This window comes from Passer domesticus, chromosome 1 (assembly GCF_036417665.1).
Source record: "Passer domesticus isolate bPasDom1 chromosome 1, bPasDom1.hap1, whole genome shotgun sequence".
NCBI classification, from domain to species: domain Eukaryota; kingdom Metazoa; phylum Chordata; class Aves; order Passeriformes; family Passeridae; genus Passer; species Passer domesticus.
The window spans coordinates 72,104,528-72,124,402 of NC_087474.1; the positions used below are offsets into that span (position 1 = coordinate 72,104,528).

The following is a 19,875-nucleotide window of genomic DNA, read 5'->3' on the forward strand; positions in this document are numbered from 1 at the left end:
TGTGCTGTGCTGGATAGGTGTGCAGATTCCTGAGAGCTGGCCAGGCTGCCTTCTGCAGCAACTTCTTGTGTATGCAGCATTTGTAACAGGCTGTTTCCTGCCAGTTTGGTTACTGGGCAGATAAAATGCATTGATATCCTCTTAATTCATTGCTGCTTTTTAAAATCAGCTTTATTGCTTCCTAGTAGCAAGTGTATAGTAAGAGGAGTATAATTTTTTAACTTTCCCTGCTTCTCTTCAGCCTGACTTCCTGCTGAACTACTTAAATATAACCACCGTATTTGCTTCTCCTGACTTCGTGGCAATGTTATATATGCTTCTCAGTGAAATCCCCAGCAGATGAAAATCTCTTTGACATCTGCCTTTGACTTCCAAAGAATCTATCATTTTATACTGTGCATTTTTTGGATGTATACTATGTTTTATACTATAAATTTTTTAGATGTATATGCCTTGAATTTTACAAAAGTGGAAAACATCTTCTCCTACCCCCACTCCCAGCCATTAAGGTGATTCATGTGTATGTGGTGCTTGGTGTGAGTTTTTTAATTTTACACCATGTGTAAGGATTTGCAGATGAACTGCGGTGTAACAACACAAAATTCGTCCCACTCTACTTTATGGACTGCTGTTTTTATCTGTCTGTTCTAGCAGTGCCAATGATCGTTCAGCAGTAAGATAGCAGAGGGCTGTCATAACCACACTGCAAAATCCCTAAATTGATTCTCAACTTCCCAGGCTCTCTGTTGTTCTTAACCATGCTGTTTCCACAGTAAGAAATCTCTTTGCATTGCTGTTCATGGGAGCAGGAACATTAATCAGATTTGCAGATATGTGGCTACCTCCATGAGTTTTCTTGCCACTCCTGTGGCTCCACCTCCTCTCTTGCATACCTTGGTGCATCTTGAGCATCCCTAGCCCATGTGGTGTTCTTTCACATGCTTGTGAGAAGCCGCCTTCATGCTGCAGCCATTGTGCCAGGGCTGGAGAGTTCCCAGTAGGCATGGAACCACAGTTCCAAGGAAGCCCTGGATGGGATCATAAAAATGTTTTCCCAAACACGAGGTAGATTACAGGGACTGATTTACAGTTCTGTTTACATGAGGGGTTGGGCTGTTGTGCCTTCATTTCCAGACTTGATTGCATTTGTAATGTGTGCCTGTGTAGTAACAGGAGGGTGCAATTTCAGCTCAGGTGGGTGTTGCCCACTCTGGCTTCAGCCTACCAGCAGAGGTCTAAATATGTGAATGAAAATGAAATGCAGGAAGATGCAGCAGCATGGGTTTGAGGCTGTGTGAGCAGCTGGAATCTGAGCCTTCTGGGTATGCCCAAAACATGGCAGGGTGGGTTGGTAGCTAAAACTCAAGCCCGTGCTGTCATATCCTTAATGTCACTTTTACTTAAATTTGTTAAAATCCTTTACAAAACCAGACGGACATAGGTGAGGGTCTGTTTCTCGAAGGTCCTTCTAGTTAGAAGCCTGAGACACAGCTGATGGTTGCTTACAATAACATAATTTTTCCATGCGTATGGGTCTGAAGGGAGTTCCTGCTGTATCTAAAAGAGAAATCAACTCCACTCTCAGCCCCTGCATGGATGTAAGACTCAGTCCTCAGGTTAGATTGGAATGATGATTGCATTTTCTTACAAGTCAAGTACTTTCCAATATGGAAGGAAAAAATGGTTTCTCATTAACTTATCTGAATACTGTCAGGAGTAGCAGCATGAAATCAGTTTTAGTACTTCCTTATTTTAAAAAAAGATCCGAACAAAAACCAAACAACAAAGCCTCCAAAGTTGATGTTTGGGATCAGTTGAAGCAAAGGGTTGGGAACTGGGGACACAAGGAAAGGAGATCTTGAAACAGGTTATATTTAACTTATTCTCTCTGGCCTTGATAGGTGCCCTCATTTCCCCAGATTTTTACTTCTCTCTCCAGTCACACTAACCAGTTGATTCCTGATCTTGTTACCCAGCTATTAATATTGCTCAAGGCTGTTAATGCCTAAGCTGTGCTGTTTACCTGTAATGCTGAATTAGAATATGGGGGGGGTGGGGGGTGGCATTTTTAAGATTATTTGAACAATTTAGTCTTGGTAAAAGGATTGGGAAGAGAAATCTGAAATCTGATTTATAGAAATAAAAACCTTAGATTTCAGTTAGACATGGTGGTTCTTGATTTAAATTCTCATGCAATAATTTAAAAAATGTTTTTTATACACTTAAGGCGTACCTTTGGAAACAGGAAGTTTTTACAGAATGGAAAATACTTATTTTTAGATTTCTGGCTGTTTGCTTGCTTGAGTTTTTAGTAAACCATTCCTGGTGAATTTGCAGTGTTTGTTGTTTAATGTCAAATTGCTAGTATGACTGCTTGAGATGTGCCACCCTACATTTCCAGTGTTGTGGAAATTAAATCTGTTTGGACCTGTCATAACTGAAAGATGAATCCTGGTTTTGTTACAAAGGCCTTCAGAATTTCCACAGTGCCTATGGGAAGTGAAAATTTATTGAATTGTAGTAGGTGCTGGAAAGCAGGTAATGAGCTCTGCACAGCAATTCTGATGTCACTTGTCACTCTTCTGATCAGTGCACTGAAAGCAACCCCATGTATCCTCCCTTTTGGAGACCACAATTTGATGAAAACCATTTATTTTATATTTCCTTCTAGAAGGTTGTTTTCATCTGTGCTACACACACATTGTTCAGTTTTGTGTTAGTTGACTTTCTTGGACAGTCCTGTCCAGAAACTGTCTTGTAACAGCAGCTCTGAAACCTTAAAAAAAATTTTGAAAAGTAATATGACTGTGATAGTTGTCACAAGACACAATGGACATCAGTTCCCTTATGTATAGTTTTTATGAACTACACCTTACAGATGTCCTGGTATTTTGATTTAATTTTCCACTTCATCCAGATTCAAGAGTAAGAGCTCCCTCTCTATAACTGACCAGTTTCTTTGACCTCAGCACTGTGATGCATTTTAAAGTGGATATCGTTATTGTGGTGGATTTTTTGTGTGTTCACTTTCTTAAGGACTATATAAGCACATGCCCTCTTAGATGGACTAAGATGCCTCTGATACTTGTACATTGTCCATAAAGGTGAGTCAGATGATACAGAGTATGCAGGAAACATTTGAAGAAGGAGCAGTGGTTTCAAGTACTTGGTTTGAAGGATTAGGTCACTTTTTACTAAGTTTACTCATAAACATAGGGTAATATTTTAAACGTTCTAGTCTACCCTTCTGTTGAGAAGGAAAAGAAAGTTGGACTTAACAAAAGCTGAAACGAAAATAGCAACAGCCATAAATTGCATTTAGACAAGTATACGCCAAAAATAAGGTGAAGTTATTGGAAATTTGTGGCCTCCATTCATAAAGTTGTAAGATTTTGACTTAATTTGCAGATATTTGCAAGAGTCCACAGTTGCAGGTATTGTTTGCAGTTGTGCTATTGGATTATTTTGGGCTGGCCCAAGAGTCTGTTCTGTAGGGGCGAGATAATGCTGTGATCAGATGAGCTGATGTAGTTTCATTGGTTTTGTGAGCTTTCTAGCAATTGCATGCTTTTCCTCTCTTCGTTTCCTCCTCTTTCTGGAGGTGTAATGCTGGTAGATGCCTGCCAAGAGTTTGGAAGAAAATCTGGAAAAATTACGACGAAGTGTAAGCTGCTTCACAGACGTCTTGAATGTTGTTTTCAGTGGAGACTGGAAGTATATGAGCAGGAATCCAGTGTGCTCTGTTAGCAGGGAGGAAAGCTGGTGAAGGGCCTGAGGAGACGATGGCCAGCGTGAGGGTTTGGGCCATGCTGAATGCATGGAGCAGCAAGGCAAGGGTTTCCATGGAGGGAAGAGGCCATCATGCGTGGGGAGTAGGCTAGCATGCTCCCATCACCCTTCTGCCCTTCTCCAGCCAGTTTGTAATCTATCAGCAGATGGCTAGGAAATTGCACAAAGGGGTGGGATTTGCAAAGGTAACTCCTGCAAACTTTTGGTGTAGCTGAACTGAGGAGCAGGAGGAAAGCTGGCGGCCCTTCCTGGCCACCCGGTGCTGTGTGCTGGCCTGCAGCGAGCACGGTGCTGGGGGCGCTGAGCACAGGAGTCCACATGCAGTCAGAGCTCATTAATTCGGCTGCTCACAAAGCAACTTGTTTGAGTAACTCAGATTTATGTCTGTGAACACAGTGTGTAAAATAATTTTTTTATTTGTGTTCTACTCGGTTTGGCAGCTGGGGAAGCTCTTCTAAGACTATGATCCTGCTTTTTCCCTGATAGGGAATGGGAGAGAGCCCACGCTTCCAGAGTAGCACCCAAACCTGATTCTGGTAACTGAGTAATTAAGCAGCCCCACCTTTGTTTCTTAAAATGCAGCAGCTGGACCCTGTAAGATGGTTGGCTAAAATGGAGAAGTGGTGGTTCTGTTTACTAATTGATTTTGCTTTTGAACTCCCTTTATTGCTTATGTGTGGCAGTAGAGATAAAAGGGAGAATAGGGAAAACAAAGTAAAAATCAAGTGAGGCCATTTTGTCTCTTCCTTTCTGGGCTGGTTTCCCCTGTACCAGTTCGGACTTCTCTGTGAGGGGGCTCGTCTGTGCACAGGAGCCTCCCTCCCTGACAGCACATGCCGCAGTGGGATGGGTGCCCTGCCTCTCCTTGCCCCACACGACTGGGCTTGGGAGCGGGGCAGTGTTGGGCGTGGGCAGTGGGATTGGTTTTTAATGCTCAGACACAGTGGCCTTTCAGACATGGTGGCCCCTGGGACCGTGTGCTGCAGAGTTCGTGTGGAGGCACACATTTGTTTGAGGGGATAAGCAAGTCTCTGTCCCTGAAAAGTGAAATTCCACTGCCCTGGTCCCAAGGTGGTTTGGCACCTTGAGTTACTGCTCAAGCAAAAACATGTCTTTTTCTGTCTGTCATGTAAGAGAAATTTCATAACATAAATTTGAGGGAATTAACCCATCTGAGGTGTTTGAGATGCACTGTAGAGGAAAAAATGGTGAAAACATTTTCTACATGAATCTCCTTTTTCTCAATATTACTCTGTGATTAATGTCTTTCCCCCCTGGTCCAGGACCACTGCTGTGGCTACAGCCTCCCCATGTTCTGTACCCACTCCTGAGGACAGTTTGGTAGCCTTTTCTGTATTTCCATTTCGATGTCATTCCTTCCTTCCTTGGCCATGGCACTCTACAGTAAGAACAAACATAAGCAGTCATGTCGACTACCTCCAGCTGTGCCAGTGTCTGTCATGAACTCATCCCACTGCCTGGGTGGCCTCTGATCCCCCCTGAGCTTGGCCCATTTGCCCCTCACCCAGTGTGCAGGGTCCTCTTGTGCAGGTGCCAACGCCTGCAGGCACAGCAGAACAGGTCTCTCTCCCTGAGCATCTCCTCCTCACACTAATTAACGTGTCCAGGAACCTAAAACCATTTCCTAAATTAAAATAAGATTTATTACGGAAATAGGTCATGGTGCCATCTGCATCATAGATGGTGCTGTGTCCTTGAGTGCTTATCCTATAAGCCAGCCGTGTTTCTAGTTCAGCATATCTGCAGTGCAAAGAAAAGGACTCATTTCAGCACAAGCAGACAAGCATGCATTTCTTCCTGGAAATTCCACGTAAAAACGATTTATTTGTGGGTGAAATTGGACATGGCGTTCAGTGGTGGCGTACTGTACACAACTTAGCAGTATTAAATGCTTTGAGGTCTGTGATACTTCATTTTTTAGGCTCAGTTCTGCACACTCAGACATATTCCAGGGATTTCCCAACACCATGATGGCCTTTCACCTAGCCTTACTTCCCCACTCTTCTCCTCTCGGTGGGTTTCCACTTACAGCACACTGTACACCAAAGGCTGGTTATTGCCCAGATGTAAAAATTGTTCCTCAAGTTGGTGTCTTGCATAAAGTGAAGACTCTGGTCAACCTTCTCTCACTGCCAGTTTTTTTGGCCCATTTCTCTTAACTGTATTTTTTAATTTAGTATTTAATGTTTTTTACCTGACTGAGGCAAAATATGTTATCTTTGCACCAGTAACTGTTTGTTTTGTCCTACTGCCCTTCTCAGTCCTTCTGGAGATGAATTTTGAGCTTTTTATTTTCCCTGTCCATTCTACAAGTTCCAGTAGTTTTCAGCTCAGAACCTATTCTGCAACACGAATAAGAAGGTTTATTATTAGAGGAAGTAGGGGGATTTTGGTGAGAATGTTACCAGACTGCCATCCCTGGCACGTGTTACAGGCCAGAAACACAGAAAAAAGTGCAAATGGAATGATTGCTTTTAATCTTTGTGATTTATGTCTTTTTTATCGTCCTTTTCATTGCCTTGGTCTTGTGTATGTTTTTGATCATGAATCCAAATTTTTACCCAATGAAGTTTGCTGTAAACTGCACTAGATTGTTTAACTGTTAAGTGACTTTCGCAGCATTTTCATTTGTTGCCTTTTTCATTTACATTTCAGAACATTTCCAATATGTAAATATCTTTCTACTTCCTCATACTTTTGGTACCATACTTTTTTGGTGAGGTAGCTGGAGCAAAAGTATCTCTAATCTGAGAAGTAAATATTTTCTCATTCCACATTTGAAATGTCCCAGCTTTGTTCTTGCATGGTTAGGTTTTCTCCCTCTGCTATCCAAGACTGGCTGTAGAAGGTAAACACTGGGGGAGCTAAATGAGATTACAGCATCACTTTGGTAACCTTCCTTAGTGAATGGGCAGTTGATTTGTCCATAATGCAAAACACTTAATGTATTGAAGCGTCTAAGAAAGAAAGCTACCAGTTCACCACTCAGGGTTCAATTTCAGAATAATAACATTTATTTGTAGGGAAAAAAGAGTTAGTTCTGCGATGGCAGAGTAGATACTGTCACTCAAGGCATGGTCTTTTTATTAACCTCCGATTTATATGGTTAAGTAATTGTTGTATTAGTGGCGTTTCTGACTGGTAAGGTGGAAAAAAAAAAGACAGATGTCTGTGTACAGTGTGCTCCCTGTTTATTTATCTGTAGTGGGCTGGAGCAAGAGAACTGGCCCACTGTCAGGGGGCTGTGAGCGACAGAGAGCTTCAGCTCTGCCAGCTGAGTCTTGACACAGCAGCTCATGGGCAACACGTGTCATGTACTTCTTTGTGTGTATGTCTGTCTGTCCTTCCCTGCGCATAGCAAAAGGTGGGGTAAAGGCTTCTGCGAAAGTGACACATACTGAATGTCAATTTTCTTGAATAAACCGGCTTACAAAAAACTATTGCTTTCCGTTATTGGTTTATATGTGCCTGTGCCTTTTGTGGAAGCAGAGCATATTTCTCCAGAACAGAAATGCACATATAATGGCTGAATGCGTGGCTTGGTGGTAGCACATACAGAATGCTTGGAGGTACTTATTTTTCTTAGTGTGATACTGTTCAGATTTTGGAACTAAGGAAAATTCTTGTACTAATATCCTTTTCTACTTTGTTCTTCCAATTTCCATAACACTTCAGATTAGAAATGTCATACATTTGGTCTGAAACTAAATGCTTGCTACTAAGAAAGACAGGAGAATGTTCATAAAAGGAAAAATATTTAACCTATCTTCTTCCCGGCCGTTTTCTTAAACCTGAAGTAAACAAGGTGAAATTGAGTGAATTTCTATTAAGCAGACTCCTCTGCTTTCGAGTCACCTCGGGAACAGACAATTGATGGCATATTTCCAGCTGGCAGAGCTGTTGAAAGGTAGCATGCAACTTCAACTCCATTTTTTTCCCTTTTCAACATATGATTGTGCAAGTCTAGCTAAGTTCATCAGAGAGTAAATATTCCTTCAGTGTGTAAAATAAAGAATAAATCTGCAAGTTGGATTCAGTGAGCAATCAGATTATTATCATAATACAGGTTTTTCTTCAATACTGTGAATGCTTTAGACACTCAGGGTTTTTGGAGATGATGTGATGATCAACTTGATATCAACTGTTGGAGTCGATATGAAGTCTTATAAGTTTTCTTTTGCTTTTTAGGGTTTTTTGTGGAGGAGAAGGGGAGGGTACAGGATAAGGAGTTTGCACAGTATTTCCTAAAGCTTGTGTGGAAAACCAGGCCATTTAAATCTGTCATATTTTTCAGAAATAGAGGAAAATTTCACCACATTTTGGTGGCTGTTACTTCTTCCACATGAGGTACTTTGGGACTAATAATGGTGTTTGCATTTGCTGTTGGTTGTGTGTTGATCATGTTTTGCCAAGCATTAACTGCTTGTCTGAGCGTTAGCAGCTTCTCATGGCCTCCCCTCTGGTAAAGTAGCGGGAGGTGATAATCTGACCCGAACAAGTAAGTGACAAACTCTGCTTGCTTCCAAGTGTGACTGGTGCCTGAAATCCTGCTTCTCCCATCCCGTATCCTTGGGACTCTTTCAGAGCCCGAGGACATTGTAGCATCCTGGGGAGTGCCTTAGAGGGCTAAAGCAGTGCTGTGGATGTAAGGTCAGTGGGCACCAGCAGCCTCCCAGGTTTTAAGCAGAGACTCTGTGTTGGGAGTATATAGCTGTCAGTGTAGACTGTGCTGGTTGCATCACGTTTTAAGAGCAAGGTGAATTTGTGCAATGCTTTCCCTGGGAGCATTGTTGCCTAGTGAAAACAGTTGACGTCAACCCAAAACAAACCATGTGACTGCCTATGGTTTAATTTGGTCACACAACAGAGACAGAAAATCATTGAATTGCTCTTTCCTGACAAGCACTCCTTCAATGGAGTTGGTGTAAATTTAGTCAGTTCACTTTGTTGAGTATCGAGAGCAGTGTGATATGTAAATAAAGCTTTATCAGACGAGATAGATTTAAAATTCCACAGTTGGTGAGGAAGCGTTAGCAGTATAATATAATACAAATATTTACACAGTAACTTCTAAGTCTTCAATAAGTGCTTAATATTTGAAATATGTGTTGTGAAAACATTGACTGATTAAGCCGTACCATTGCTGCTACATCTGTATGCAGCGACTTGCAATGGCTAGGATGCAGGAGTCACAGGGAGGAATAGGTCACCCAGCCATGCAAAGGCATTTAAACAAGTTACACTGGTTTTTTTTCCTAATTTTAATTAGGATTCAGCAAGATCTGCTCTCCCAAAGCACACATAACTCCATCCCTGCATCCTGTTGGAGCTGCTGCTCCCAGAGGGTGTTGCATTCACATAGTATGACTGGATGTGATCATGTGCCCAGTGGATCTGAGACTGCTGCAGTAAGAAAATCGAGCTACCAAATTTGGGCCTGTCCACAACATGGAGTGTAGTCATCACTAGTCTGTTCCTCGTCCTTGTATCTGTCATGGCCTTTTGATAAGGAATTGCAGTGGGCTGAAATTACAGGTGGTTAATCTTTTGCATGCTCACAGTGTCACAGGAATGGTGCTGGTCTGCTTGTTCTATGGGAGGAGAGGCTGGTAGCCAAGGAGATTCCCTCTTTGGGTGGATACATCTGCTTTGCCCAGTCCATCATTGCATTCAGCCTCCAGGTCCACCATTACTCTTGAATGAGGTAACAAAACAGTAGACTCAACAGACTGCAAATGAAAATAAACAGAAACACAGCTCCTAAACTTGCCTGGATGATTCTCTGTTGCCACCTCATTTGCCAAGAGACTGCAAGAGCTGATCCTAAATATATAGGGCTGCTCTAATCCAGTCTTAATTTTTTTCCTTCCCTCTTCTGGTTACCCTGTTTTGCCTTCTGCAAGCACACAGCAAAACTGAAAACCAAAGTGGTTTGTTGTGTGCTTAAAGTGTGAAGTTCGGGTTGGGTTTATTGTCGGTACTGTGGGTACGGTTAAATCACAGACTTGATTGCAAATGGCCTTTATAGCCATCAGTGTCGTGCTGCTAGATACAATTGAGCCAGTTCCTGCAGTGTTTTGGCAGAAACCTGTTTTTGATAAGCCCTGCTCTGTCTAGACCTCTAGGACAATTTCATTCCACTAAAACTATCCTTTTCCACAGAGGAGCAACAGACAGCTTCCATCAGGCCCAAGGTCTTTTCCTTTGGGAGGGTTGAAATGATGTAGCTAGTCATGCAGGAAATCCAGCCCCCTTAATGAAGTGCCCCCTCTTTTCTTACAGCAGGCTAATGCAAACAACCAGCACCTGATGCTGAGTGGGGAGATGTATATCAGCCTGTGCTTTGCCCTCTCTGTGGGCAGCTGTAGTGGTGCTTGGCTCTGTTTTTGGGAGGGCTGGAGGTAGGTGTGCTACATGGGGCCTCACAGAGTTGTCCCAAAATCTCAACTTTGCATTTACTCCTGTTGCAGTTGTAGAAGGTTTTCATGTCTAAACCAGTTGTGGTGGTAGCATGCAAAGCTAGATTTTGCAAGAGAAAGGTGAAGTAGCAGGTGATTTCATCAGAAGCTGATGTTGGGGATGTTGCTGTGGATAGGTTAGCAGGCAGGTGGTGTGTTGTGAAAATCACCTGCAAAGGTCTTTCTCTGAGGTAAGGCTGTAACACTTGCCCATGCCTTAGCTTGATGCAGATGAGGGGTTGAGAGTTTGCAGAGAAATGATGCAATTCTTGTACTGCTTATGATGTTTTTGCAAGGCTAAGAGCAAATAATCTTGAAATGAGCTGGCAGGTTTATGATTGGGTTTTATGAGCTTTTACGATGTTTATAATCTGGCATTGAACTTGCAGTTTAAGAGGTGAAAGGTTTAAAGGAACACAGTAGCAAAGGTGTACTGCTGAATTTCTTCTGGGTGTAATTTTAACATAGATCTTAGATGCTTCCCTGATGTGGCAGGTTTGTTGGAAGTATGGCCTGTACAGTTCATAGTGAGTGTGTCACTGAGTAAAATGGACTCCATCCATATCACATGTTCAACAGAGGGAAAAATTGAACAGAAAATGAGATTTTGCCTTCTCTAAGAAAGGACCTCAATTGAAGGCAACTGCCTCTTGTGATGTAACTGCCTTGTGTGGTGTAAGGCCCTGAAATTCAGCCTTTGCTATTTTCTTTTAAATCCCAGCCTCAGAAATACCGCACATTGTCCATGTCTGCTTCTTTTCCTTGTTTTTCTGGTACTAGTAAAAAGGTAAAGTCCCCTGCAGTCTTTCAACTGGAATTCTTAACTTATGGCCTTTCTCCATGGTACTTTTGAAGAAAACGAATACTTTTTTCCCTGCTCCTTTTCTTGTGATTCTGCATCCACTTCTTTTGATGGATGTGTGCTTCAGAGGTCCTGCCTGCAGATGTTTGCATACGTACAGCACAAGCATGTTCTTACTTAACTATCCATTTCAGTTTTCCTGTGTTATCTCATATGGCTCCGCGGGGCTCGGTGTGCAGCAGGTTTGCTGCTGGCTAGCTTTTTGAGGTTTCTCTTATGCACAGTACTGTATTTGTCTCCTGGTTCTTTGATTTGTAATGTTTTGCCTTTGATTGCTGCGGAAGGTATAAACAAGCCTGTCAAAAGCCTTGTTTAGCGCGCAGATTCTGTGGGGGTGGCTGGCAGCCTTAGACCTTAAAATAGATCTAGCAATGAACTGAATGGCTTAAAACCCTGGGAATTTAATTTGATCTTTCTTGTTGCCTTAAATATTGGGACTGAATGAGCATTTCTCGAACAGAACAGAAGGTGAACATGTTGGTGTGTGACAGTAATAGAAGAAAGGTCCAGACCTGCTGTCATTGAGATGATCTTCTGTAATCAGAGGCCGGGCTTGGCCATGGGTAGCGGCTTGTCTGCTGTAAGTCACCATACCTGGGGAGGGGAGTACTGTATCTGTCCTCTGATGTTACAGCATCCATGGGGACAGTTGTTCTGAAATGCTTCCCTGGATCCTGTTGTAGGGTAGTCACTGCAGGAAAACCTAAAACAATCCCTCATGGTTTTAGCATCTGTTTTATGCTGGCTTTGTGAAGGAAGAAAGAAGAAGCTGCAAAATCACGTAGGGGTTCCTTTTCCCCCCTCTTTATTTTTCATGTAGCACCATGCAGTTAGTAATATCATAGTTGGGGTTTTCAGTTGTGGTGGTGAGAAGGTAACAATGATTTGGCTTCAACGTGCTGCAACAGCTGCAGAATTCATTGGAGCTTAGAAGCCTGTGAGTTATAGCTGTGATGCCATTTACAGCTTTTATGGAAGAGCTCTTAAATTTGTGAAATGTGTTACTTTTTGAAGTGCATTATATTTGTAATTTGAATTCTCTAAAATCCTGTCTGAGGGAGAAAAAACAGCTTTGAAAATCCCACTCTACCCTCTAAAAACACAGGGAACTCTTACCAGGCGGGGTGTCAAGTCTTTTAAATTGAGTGATAGAACACATAGATGGATTTGTAAGTGCTAAAATGTCAATTAGTGTACTTAAAAGCTTAATGGTTGTCTTTGATGTACTTCTAATATCTTCAGTAAAGTTTGACTGTTGCCATTGATCAGGGAGTGGAGGAGGGATGAGAGGATTGAATGCCAACCCAAACAGGTCTCATGGAGCTTGCGAGTGGCAAAGCAGCACTTTGGTGTTGCTCAGTCTGAAATTCATTACTTGTTTGCTGGGTAATATTTTGGAGGCCAGATATATTTCATACTGAAGAGTGGGCTTTGAAAAGCCTTAGAGTGCAGGTGACCACTGCTTATATTGCTTATCTTTGTGCAGAAAATTTACTGATGTAACTACACTGACCTGAAAATACATTTAGAGTAGCTTTAGAATCTCCTCATACATGTCCTTTAATTGGCTTAGAAGCAAAGAACATCTCCCAGCTTCAATGGATACTTCCCTCCTAGCTTTAAAGGATATTATTCCAGTTGGGAACATTAAAAAAAAAAATTAATAGAAATCTCCCTTTTTGGGTAGTACATCAAGTAAAATTAACACGTCATACTTCTAGTGCAATAGCAGTGTGTCCATCCCAGGAGCCTGTGTCAGTTCAACTGATTTGGTCCCCCATCAGGCTCAGTAAATTTGATTCAGGCACCAGTATCCTGAGGCTTCCCAGCAGTAGGTTCTGCATGTTTGACTGTCATTACCCCTCCCTGTGTTAAAAGATTGACCAGTTTTGTTTTTTTTTCCTTTAAATATATTTTTAAACCTGTTGATTGCATGAAATACAGACATCCTGTAGACTGACATGAAAGGGGAAGAAATCAAGTTAAACATTTCCAAGCTAAGACAAGGGACCCCTTGCATCGTTCAGACCTGCTTTGGGTCATATTTATGCAAACTTGCAGGTCCATCACAGTGCAAGTTACATTGTGGGTAGAGCCACACTCTTCACTGCTGGCCATGGTCCTTTTGCAAGGCTTTGGTGGTGGAGCTACTCATGTAGGCATGGGCTGCTACAGTGCCACCAAAGTGAGTCAGGTGAGCCAAAATTACCTCTTTGGTTCTTTTAAACCAGTGAAGCCCATTCATACTGGAAAGGTTTAAAAGGGGGTGAGTACAGGGTCATCCAGCAGGAATATAGTGTCCTTCCCAGATTTTCAAGGGGTCCTGCACTTGCAGCCTCAAGCCTAGAAGGCATCAGTTTCCTGGTGGGCACAGCTGTATTAAAGAAAGTATCTGAATTATAATGGGCTTTGGGCTGGTGTACTTATTTCACTGAGGGAGCAGTCTGAGCTCTGTGTTTGCAGATGCTAATTTTTACTTACAGATATGTATTTACATATATATATATATATATGTATTTACATATATATATATACACACACACACATATATACACATACACATGTATACTGCTCTACTCCTAGAAAGCATATAGATGAGCAGATCTTTTCCTGTGTCATAGACAAAGCTTCAGCATCCAGGTAACACAATCCTATGAAAGAAATGGTATAAACACTGACTTCCTGTTATACGTGTGAGTGTAGATGCTAAACACATCAATAGTTCTTCAGCTTCTCTAAAATATTGATACCATTGACCAACCTTTCAGATGCTGTGAGACACCAAAAAATTAGATCTCTTTAAATTCCTGTCTAAATACTGAAGGCAAATTTATAACACACCAGTCTTATCTTTCTCTCTTCCCTACTACTTCCACACTATTTTGGCATGCAAAAGTGGTTAGTATTTTTCAAGTTGAGGATCAGGCTTTCTGGTTGAGGGTGGAAGAAAGTCTTAATATAACTAGAAATATTCAGCAGGTTTGGATTAGCCATAGACACCTGTAGGTCTTATAAGTAGACATTTAAACTGCAGAAAATGCTTTTTATTGGACAGTATTCATATGACTGCATTCTAGAGCTCAAACACCTTTATAAAATACTTAGTGAATCAAAATGAAATTAATTAGAAAGATCTATTTGAATTTAATTATCTTGAGCTGCTGAATACTCTTTGCATACAGGGTTTTATGTGTCTATCTGAAGAGTACTTGGTGGAGAGTTTTAATTAGGACTGGTGGCAGAGTAAAAATATTTGGAATGTGAAATTTATAAATGGCGGTGATTTTCAGCTAGGTGTATAGGCATTTTTTGGAGCTTGCTACCTTTCCTGCTTCTCTTTTCCCCCTCTTCTTAAGCTACTTTTATGTTCAAATTAATACCAGATGATAAAGAAGAAGAAATCCTGTTGTGGCTCTTGGTCCTCTGCAGCATGATCAGAGTTGTCAGATCTGCAGCTGCAAGAGATTTTTTTACCTTTGTGTGTTTAATGGCTCATACTTCTCTGTTCTTTCACTGTGCCATTTAACTGTAAAAGCGCGGGGCTGCGCATGGCACGGGACATGTGGCTGCCTTGACTACTGTCTCAGATGTCGGACATGCCAAGACTCAAAGAGCTGATTTGGCAGCTGCCCAGCAGATTTTTATAAAGGCTCAGTTGGTGGCCAGAAACCCAGGCTGTCAGAGTTGTGTTATGCAATAAATTGTTTTTCAGCAGAAGTTTCTAATCCAATTTCAGCTGTATTTTTTTTTTTTTTTTGGTACTGTGTAATCAAAGATAAATATACATTATTTAATGGTGTTTCAGAGAAGTGAAGATGTGTAGTGTAAACATCACCCATCAGGTTGGTTTGTTTTTCTGTAAAGAAAGATTTAGACCAGTTCACCAACACAGGAAATGATGCTTAAATTATTTTGGTTTCTGCATGGGAGTGATGTATATGTATATAGCATACCTTTTAAAAGATCATTCAATATATGTTTTAGGAGGTGTTCCCTTCATTTGAAGAGAGCACCAGGTAAGAACCTATTTATCAAGTCAGAGCTTTTGCTCAGGTATAAATTGTCTACAAATGATGGTTAGACAGAACATTGTACCTTGTCAGGCTGTGACCTACCTGAATCATTGCAGGCCCTGCCCCTGTAATAGATGCCCTGCCACCCCTTTTTATTTCCCTTTCACTTCTCTAAAGTACATAATCAATTTTTTAAAAAGTGGGTAAGGTTCATTAGAACACTGTGAGATATTTTGGGCTCTGAGTAGTTGCATTACAGCAAGGTTGCTGTCATTTCCTGAATACCATCTGTGATTCCCTCCCGTATCATGGTTGTCATGTTTCAGTGCTGTGATGGGCTTGCATCCTTCCAAGTGTGAGTTGCTGTGCAAAGGGACAATTACACTTTTTTCTCTGCCCCAGCAGCAATCACCATTTGGTCATGTGGTTGGGAATAAGGAAGCTGTTCTGGATGAAGACAGTAATTTTTCTAGTCTTGGGATGAGATTTTCACTCTTCTGAGCAAACTGGTCAAATAGGCACGTAAGGGTAAATGCATTGGGTTTGGAGCAGGTGCATCCAATGTGGTGCCAGGTGAATTAAGCTGGTTATCAAAACAACTCCCTCAGTCTGAATAATTGGCTTACACCACCATACCACTTTCTACCAGCACACTATCACCCTAGGTTTGTGTCAGGTCCCAAAGCTCAGATGTTTTGGGTGCAAAATGATTGCTTAGATTCCTAATCTGGCTGAAGAAAGTCATAGTGTGGAGTCAGTGCTGTCAGTGAGATGGTTTGAGTTGAAGTTGTACTGTAAGTTGATAAATGAAAAACCTTTAGACTCGTCTTTACTCTGGATTTGTTTGGGCTTTGTCTTTTTTCATATTCTTTTTCTTTTTTTGGTGTTTATCTTGGCGGACCAATATGGGAAACAGTTGACGACTTGTAAGCTTTCACTAGTTTCGTACTGAGTAATAGTTTTCTAGAGGGGCAGAAACGTCATCAAGGCCTCTTGAATTTATGTAAAAGAAACAATTAACACACAAACCAATTGTTCTTAATTTTTTCATTATTAGGCCTAAGATAAATATAGGAACTATTTTTATGTCTCAGTTCTGGGAATGACTTCTATTTGGAGATTTTGACTGTAACTCTTCTACCATAATGTATTTTTGCAAGAGCAGGTTGAAGCTCACTGGGCTTAAAAGTGCCCAAGGCCTTTAGTGACCCAAAAACCAGAGCATTTCTCTCCCATGCTGCTCTTCAGAATTCATCTGAAAGAAGGAAATGCAGTCCCTGGTGAAGCAGAAAGCAGTGAAAGAGTGCAGACCAATACGAGATTGCAGGGGATGAAGGCTGTAGAAGTGCTAAGGCAGGAAGGAGAGAGATTTTTGTTTTTTCCACTCCTTCTTTGCCATGATAACATTGGTTTTTCAAGTCAGGAGCTGTAATGTAATGTGAGTTCTTTGGGGAAGTTTTCTGGAAGTACAAGGGGAAAAAGTAGTTATGATTACCAGATAAACTTAAATGCTAAAACAGAGCCATTAATAAAGGAAATTTCCCCTTTCTTCATGTTAGTTAGCACATTTTTAAAACATGACCTATTTTCCTAAACTAGACAGAACAGATTACATTTTCCAGAAGGCATGAGTCACTCCACTATAAAGTCTCCAAGCTGTATCAATCTTCATCAACTTAAGCCATTCATGAGGTTTTATTTTTTCTCACTGAATATAAGCAGTTTGTTTTAAATGAGAAACTGCTACATCCTCTCTGGATAGTTAAACTTAATTAAAAGGTTAAATATTAAATAAGTGTGAACTTTATTCTGAGAGAAAGGAGTGGAGGGACCTTGATAGCAAGCGAAAGACTACAAGGATATTACTGTGGATATATATGAGTATAACTAGTTTGCACCATGCTCTTCTTGGCTGTAAGAAGTCCAAGCAGCGTGATAACTGCCAGAAGGAGCCAAAAATCTTTATTTATGGAGCTTCACTTGAATATATTACAGCCTGGTTTCAAATTGTTACCCTGGAAGTTCAGGCTATTGCTAGGAGTTTGTGCCGAGAAGAGCTTCCGCTGTCTGGTGCTGGCACAGCCCCCGGGTCCTGCAGGCTGCCAGAGAGGGAGGTCACAGGAGTGGGGTTTCCCTCTGCGGTGGGCGCTTGGGCTGCTGTGGAGGCTGGTGGAACTTTGTGATACCATGGAGACCTCTGCTAACGCAGCAGCAGCAGGGGAAGTACGTGTGCTCACACAGCAGTGAGACTCGCCGCTTGCTCATGAGATTTGCTCTGTGCCGTCCCCATACCGAGAAATGAGGCTTTGTAAATGAGTAAGGTAATTGCTAATAAGTGCTAATCACGCTTAGCAGCAGTAACTCGCCCAAGACTGCATGGAAGGATCTCTTTCAGCCTCTGAAGGTGAATCTGGGTTTTCTACCAATTCCTCTTTGGTCTGACTTTTAGAGAAAAACAGGTATAACTGTTTTCCATTGATAATATACAGCCAAAAGGCAAAAATCTGTCGCAAGTCTTCATCTAGTAAACAAACATTTCCATCTCGGTCCTTTAGCTGAAAAGTAATTTGTATGATCTATGAAAATATGGTGTCTGTTTTTCATGCAAAAGACTTATATTTTTTTTATGTTGCTATAAATGCAGTAAAAACCACCCTTTGAAATAGTTCTCCTTCAAAAATATCCTTGAGGAAAGGGTAGAAACTTGTGGTTTATTTTTCCCGTTGCTTCAAAATGACCTTCTTACATCTGCAGGAAAGACTCTCTGGGGGCTGTTGAACCATGAAAGCATATTCATTTAGGGCATTGGGTGCCACAGTGATTTTAACCAAGTGTTGGATGCAGTGCTGGAAAAAGAAAAAAGAGGGAGCTTGTGTTTTTGTTGTTTTGCTTTTTGCAACCTGGCATGAAGAATGAGGTCAGAAGATGCGTGCTTGGGAAAGACCCAAAGAGAGAGCTGGAAGCATGCCAGCCTCACTGAGTCATAACACACATGCTTATAAGTATCTTTGTACCTTACAAAGTCCTGACTTTTCAAATAAAACGACCACTGCTGTAAAAGTATTTACATAAAAATTAAAGCAAATAACATGGAGTGCTGCATGCAGTCTCCCTTGTTCCAGCTTTGTTTTACCCCGTGAACTATGACTCCTGTTTGCTTAAGGCAAGGCTGGGCCAGGCTGAAGAATGCTGTATCTGCAATGAATGAAGGGAGAAGCTTGAGTCATGCTGCTGCTGCTGCTCAGGGAGCTCAGCAGGTCTCAGAATTTCAGGATGACATTTCATCTGCCCAGGAGGTGGTGTTAAGCCTGTCTCTTGCTTCTGCTTTTTAAAAATTAATATTTGAGTATAATTTTGGAATTACAGGAATTTAGGAGGGCTGCGTGCAGGTGACGTGCAAACCAGGTAGCTGGGCTGCAGAAAACAAGCACCTAAGGTGTAGGTGAATGGTGAAAGGTACAGGTGGTGCACATTTTGATTTCTTTGCAGATATATACACATTATGTGTATGTGTGTATATATATATATATATTAAAATTATTGTTATGTATTGATTAAACATGTATTATGGTCATTGAAGTTTAGACATAAATGTACAGTGTGTGGTTCCCTGGAATGGCATAAACAAGAAGGTGGCATTATTTTTTTTTAATTTTAATTTAAAGGAAATTATGCAGTGTTGTTTCTTAATTCTGCCCCAGGGTTTTCCTGGTTGTGTACATCTGTTAGTTTTATTCTGAGTTTATAAGATAATCTTATTGTCATATTGGGAGGCAGATATCATCTCAGTTAACCTGCAGTGAAGGTTGTGGGCTTGTGGTGATGAACCTACAGTTTAAGATGTTATTCAGTCCTTTTTTGGGTCTGAGTCAATAATGGACAATCCATTAGTTCCCCATAAGTCGTTTCAATGGCTAATTACTTGCACAGTTGCAGAAATTGTTCTTTAATTCTGTCTTACATTTTTCTGAATCGAGTTCCAGCTGTTGGACGATGTTATACCCCTCTCTGCCAGCCTTGAGAGCCGTCTATTAACAAATCTCTACTCCCTGTGGAAATATTTAAAGGCAGCAATTGAGTCAGTCCCTTTGAGCTTGGATTGGGGGTGGGGGCAGCAGGGTGGTGTTGAGAAGTTACATAGATTAAATTCCTCAAGGCTTTCACTTGACCATATTTCTAAACAGTTTTGGGTGTCTGTATGTTTTGTTAAAGTGAGATAACTCTTGCAGTTGGTGGTGGTGTGAGTGCAGAGTGGGCACACGAGCACACAACAGCTTTCCGTCCAGTGGGGTGACGAGGCAGAGGCGATCTGACCCATGTAATTGTGGTTAAATGTGTCAGGAGCTGGAGCTGTGGCTCAGCTGGGCTCTGAGTCAGCTGCTTTCCAGCATTCGGCTGCTTTTGTGCCATAGGCTCCAGGGAAGATGAGCTTGGTGATTGTGAAACCTTTTTATTGCTTCTGCAGTAAGGAGCTACGTGAATACAGGTGTTGGCAGCAGCTTAGCCCCTTATTTTGCTGACCTTGGATAGCACATGGTGCTGGCAAACTTGAGGACTTTTTTTCAAGCTGGATGGCGTGTGCTGGGAAAGCCCACAGCAGAGCAGTGTGCACAGGTCAGGGGCTGCAGCCTGGACACAACTGGGCTGGTGGGAGAGATTCTCCATGTGCATTTCTAGATGAAACCTCACGGGGCAGATGAAACCAGGATGGTTCATCTGGAGTTTTACAGCT

General features: G+C 41.6%; 1 protein-coding gene across 15 annotated transcripts in view; it reads left to right on the forward strand.

Moving 5' to 3' along the window:
• JARID2 (jumonji and AT-rich interaction domain containing 2) overlaps positions 1-19,875 on the forward strand; it is a 212,241-nt gene that overhangs the window by 70,588 nt on the left and 121,778 nt on the right. The window contains exon 1 of one of the 15 annotated variants that reach the window (XM_064423602.1): positions 10,122-10,211. The exons of 11 other annotated variants lie outside the window; for them this stretch is intronic. Coding sequence is in view for 2 of the 4 variants with exons in the window: in XM_064423567.1 (XP_064279637.1) it covers positions 11,690-11,710 (21 nt within the window). In the remaining 2 variants the exon portion in view is untranslated. Of the gene's footprint in view, positions 1-10,121; positions 10,212-10,434; positions 10,460-11,688; positions 11,711-17,442; positions 17,465-19,875 lie in introns of those variants that run through there. 3 more of the 15 variants (XM_064423641.1, XM_064423567.1, XM_064423588.1) reach the window with 3 other exon arrangements.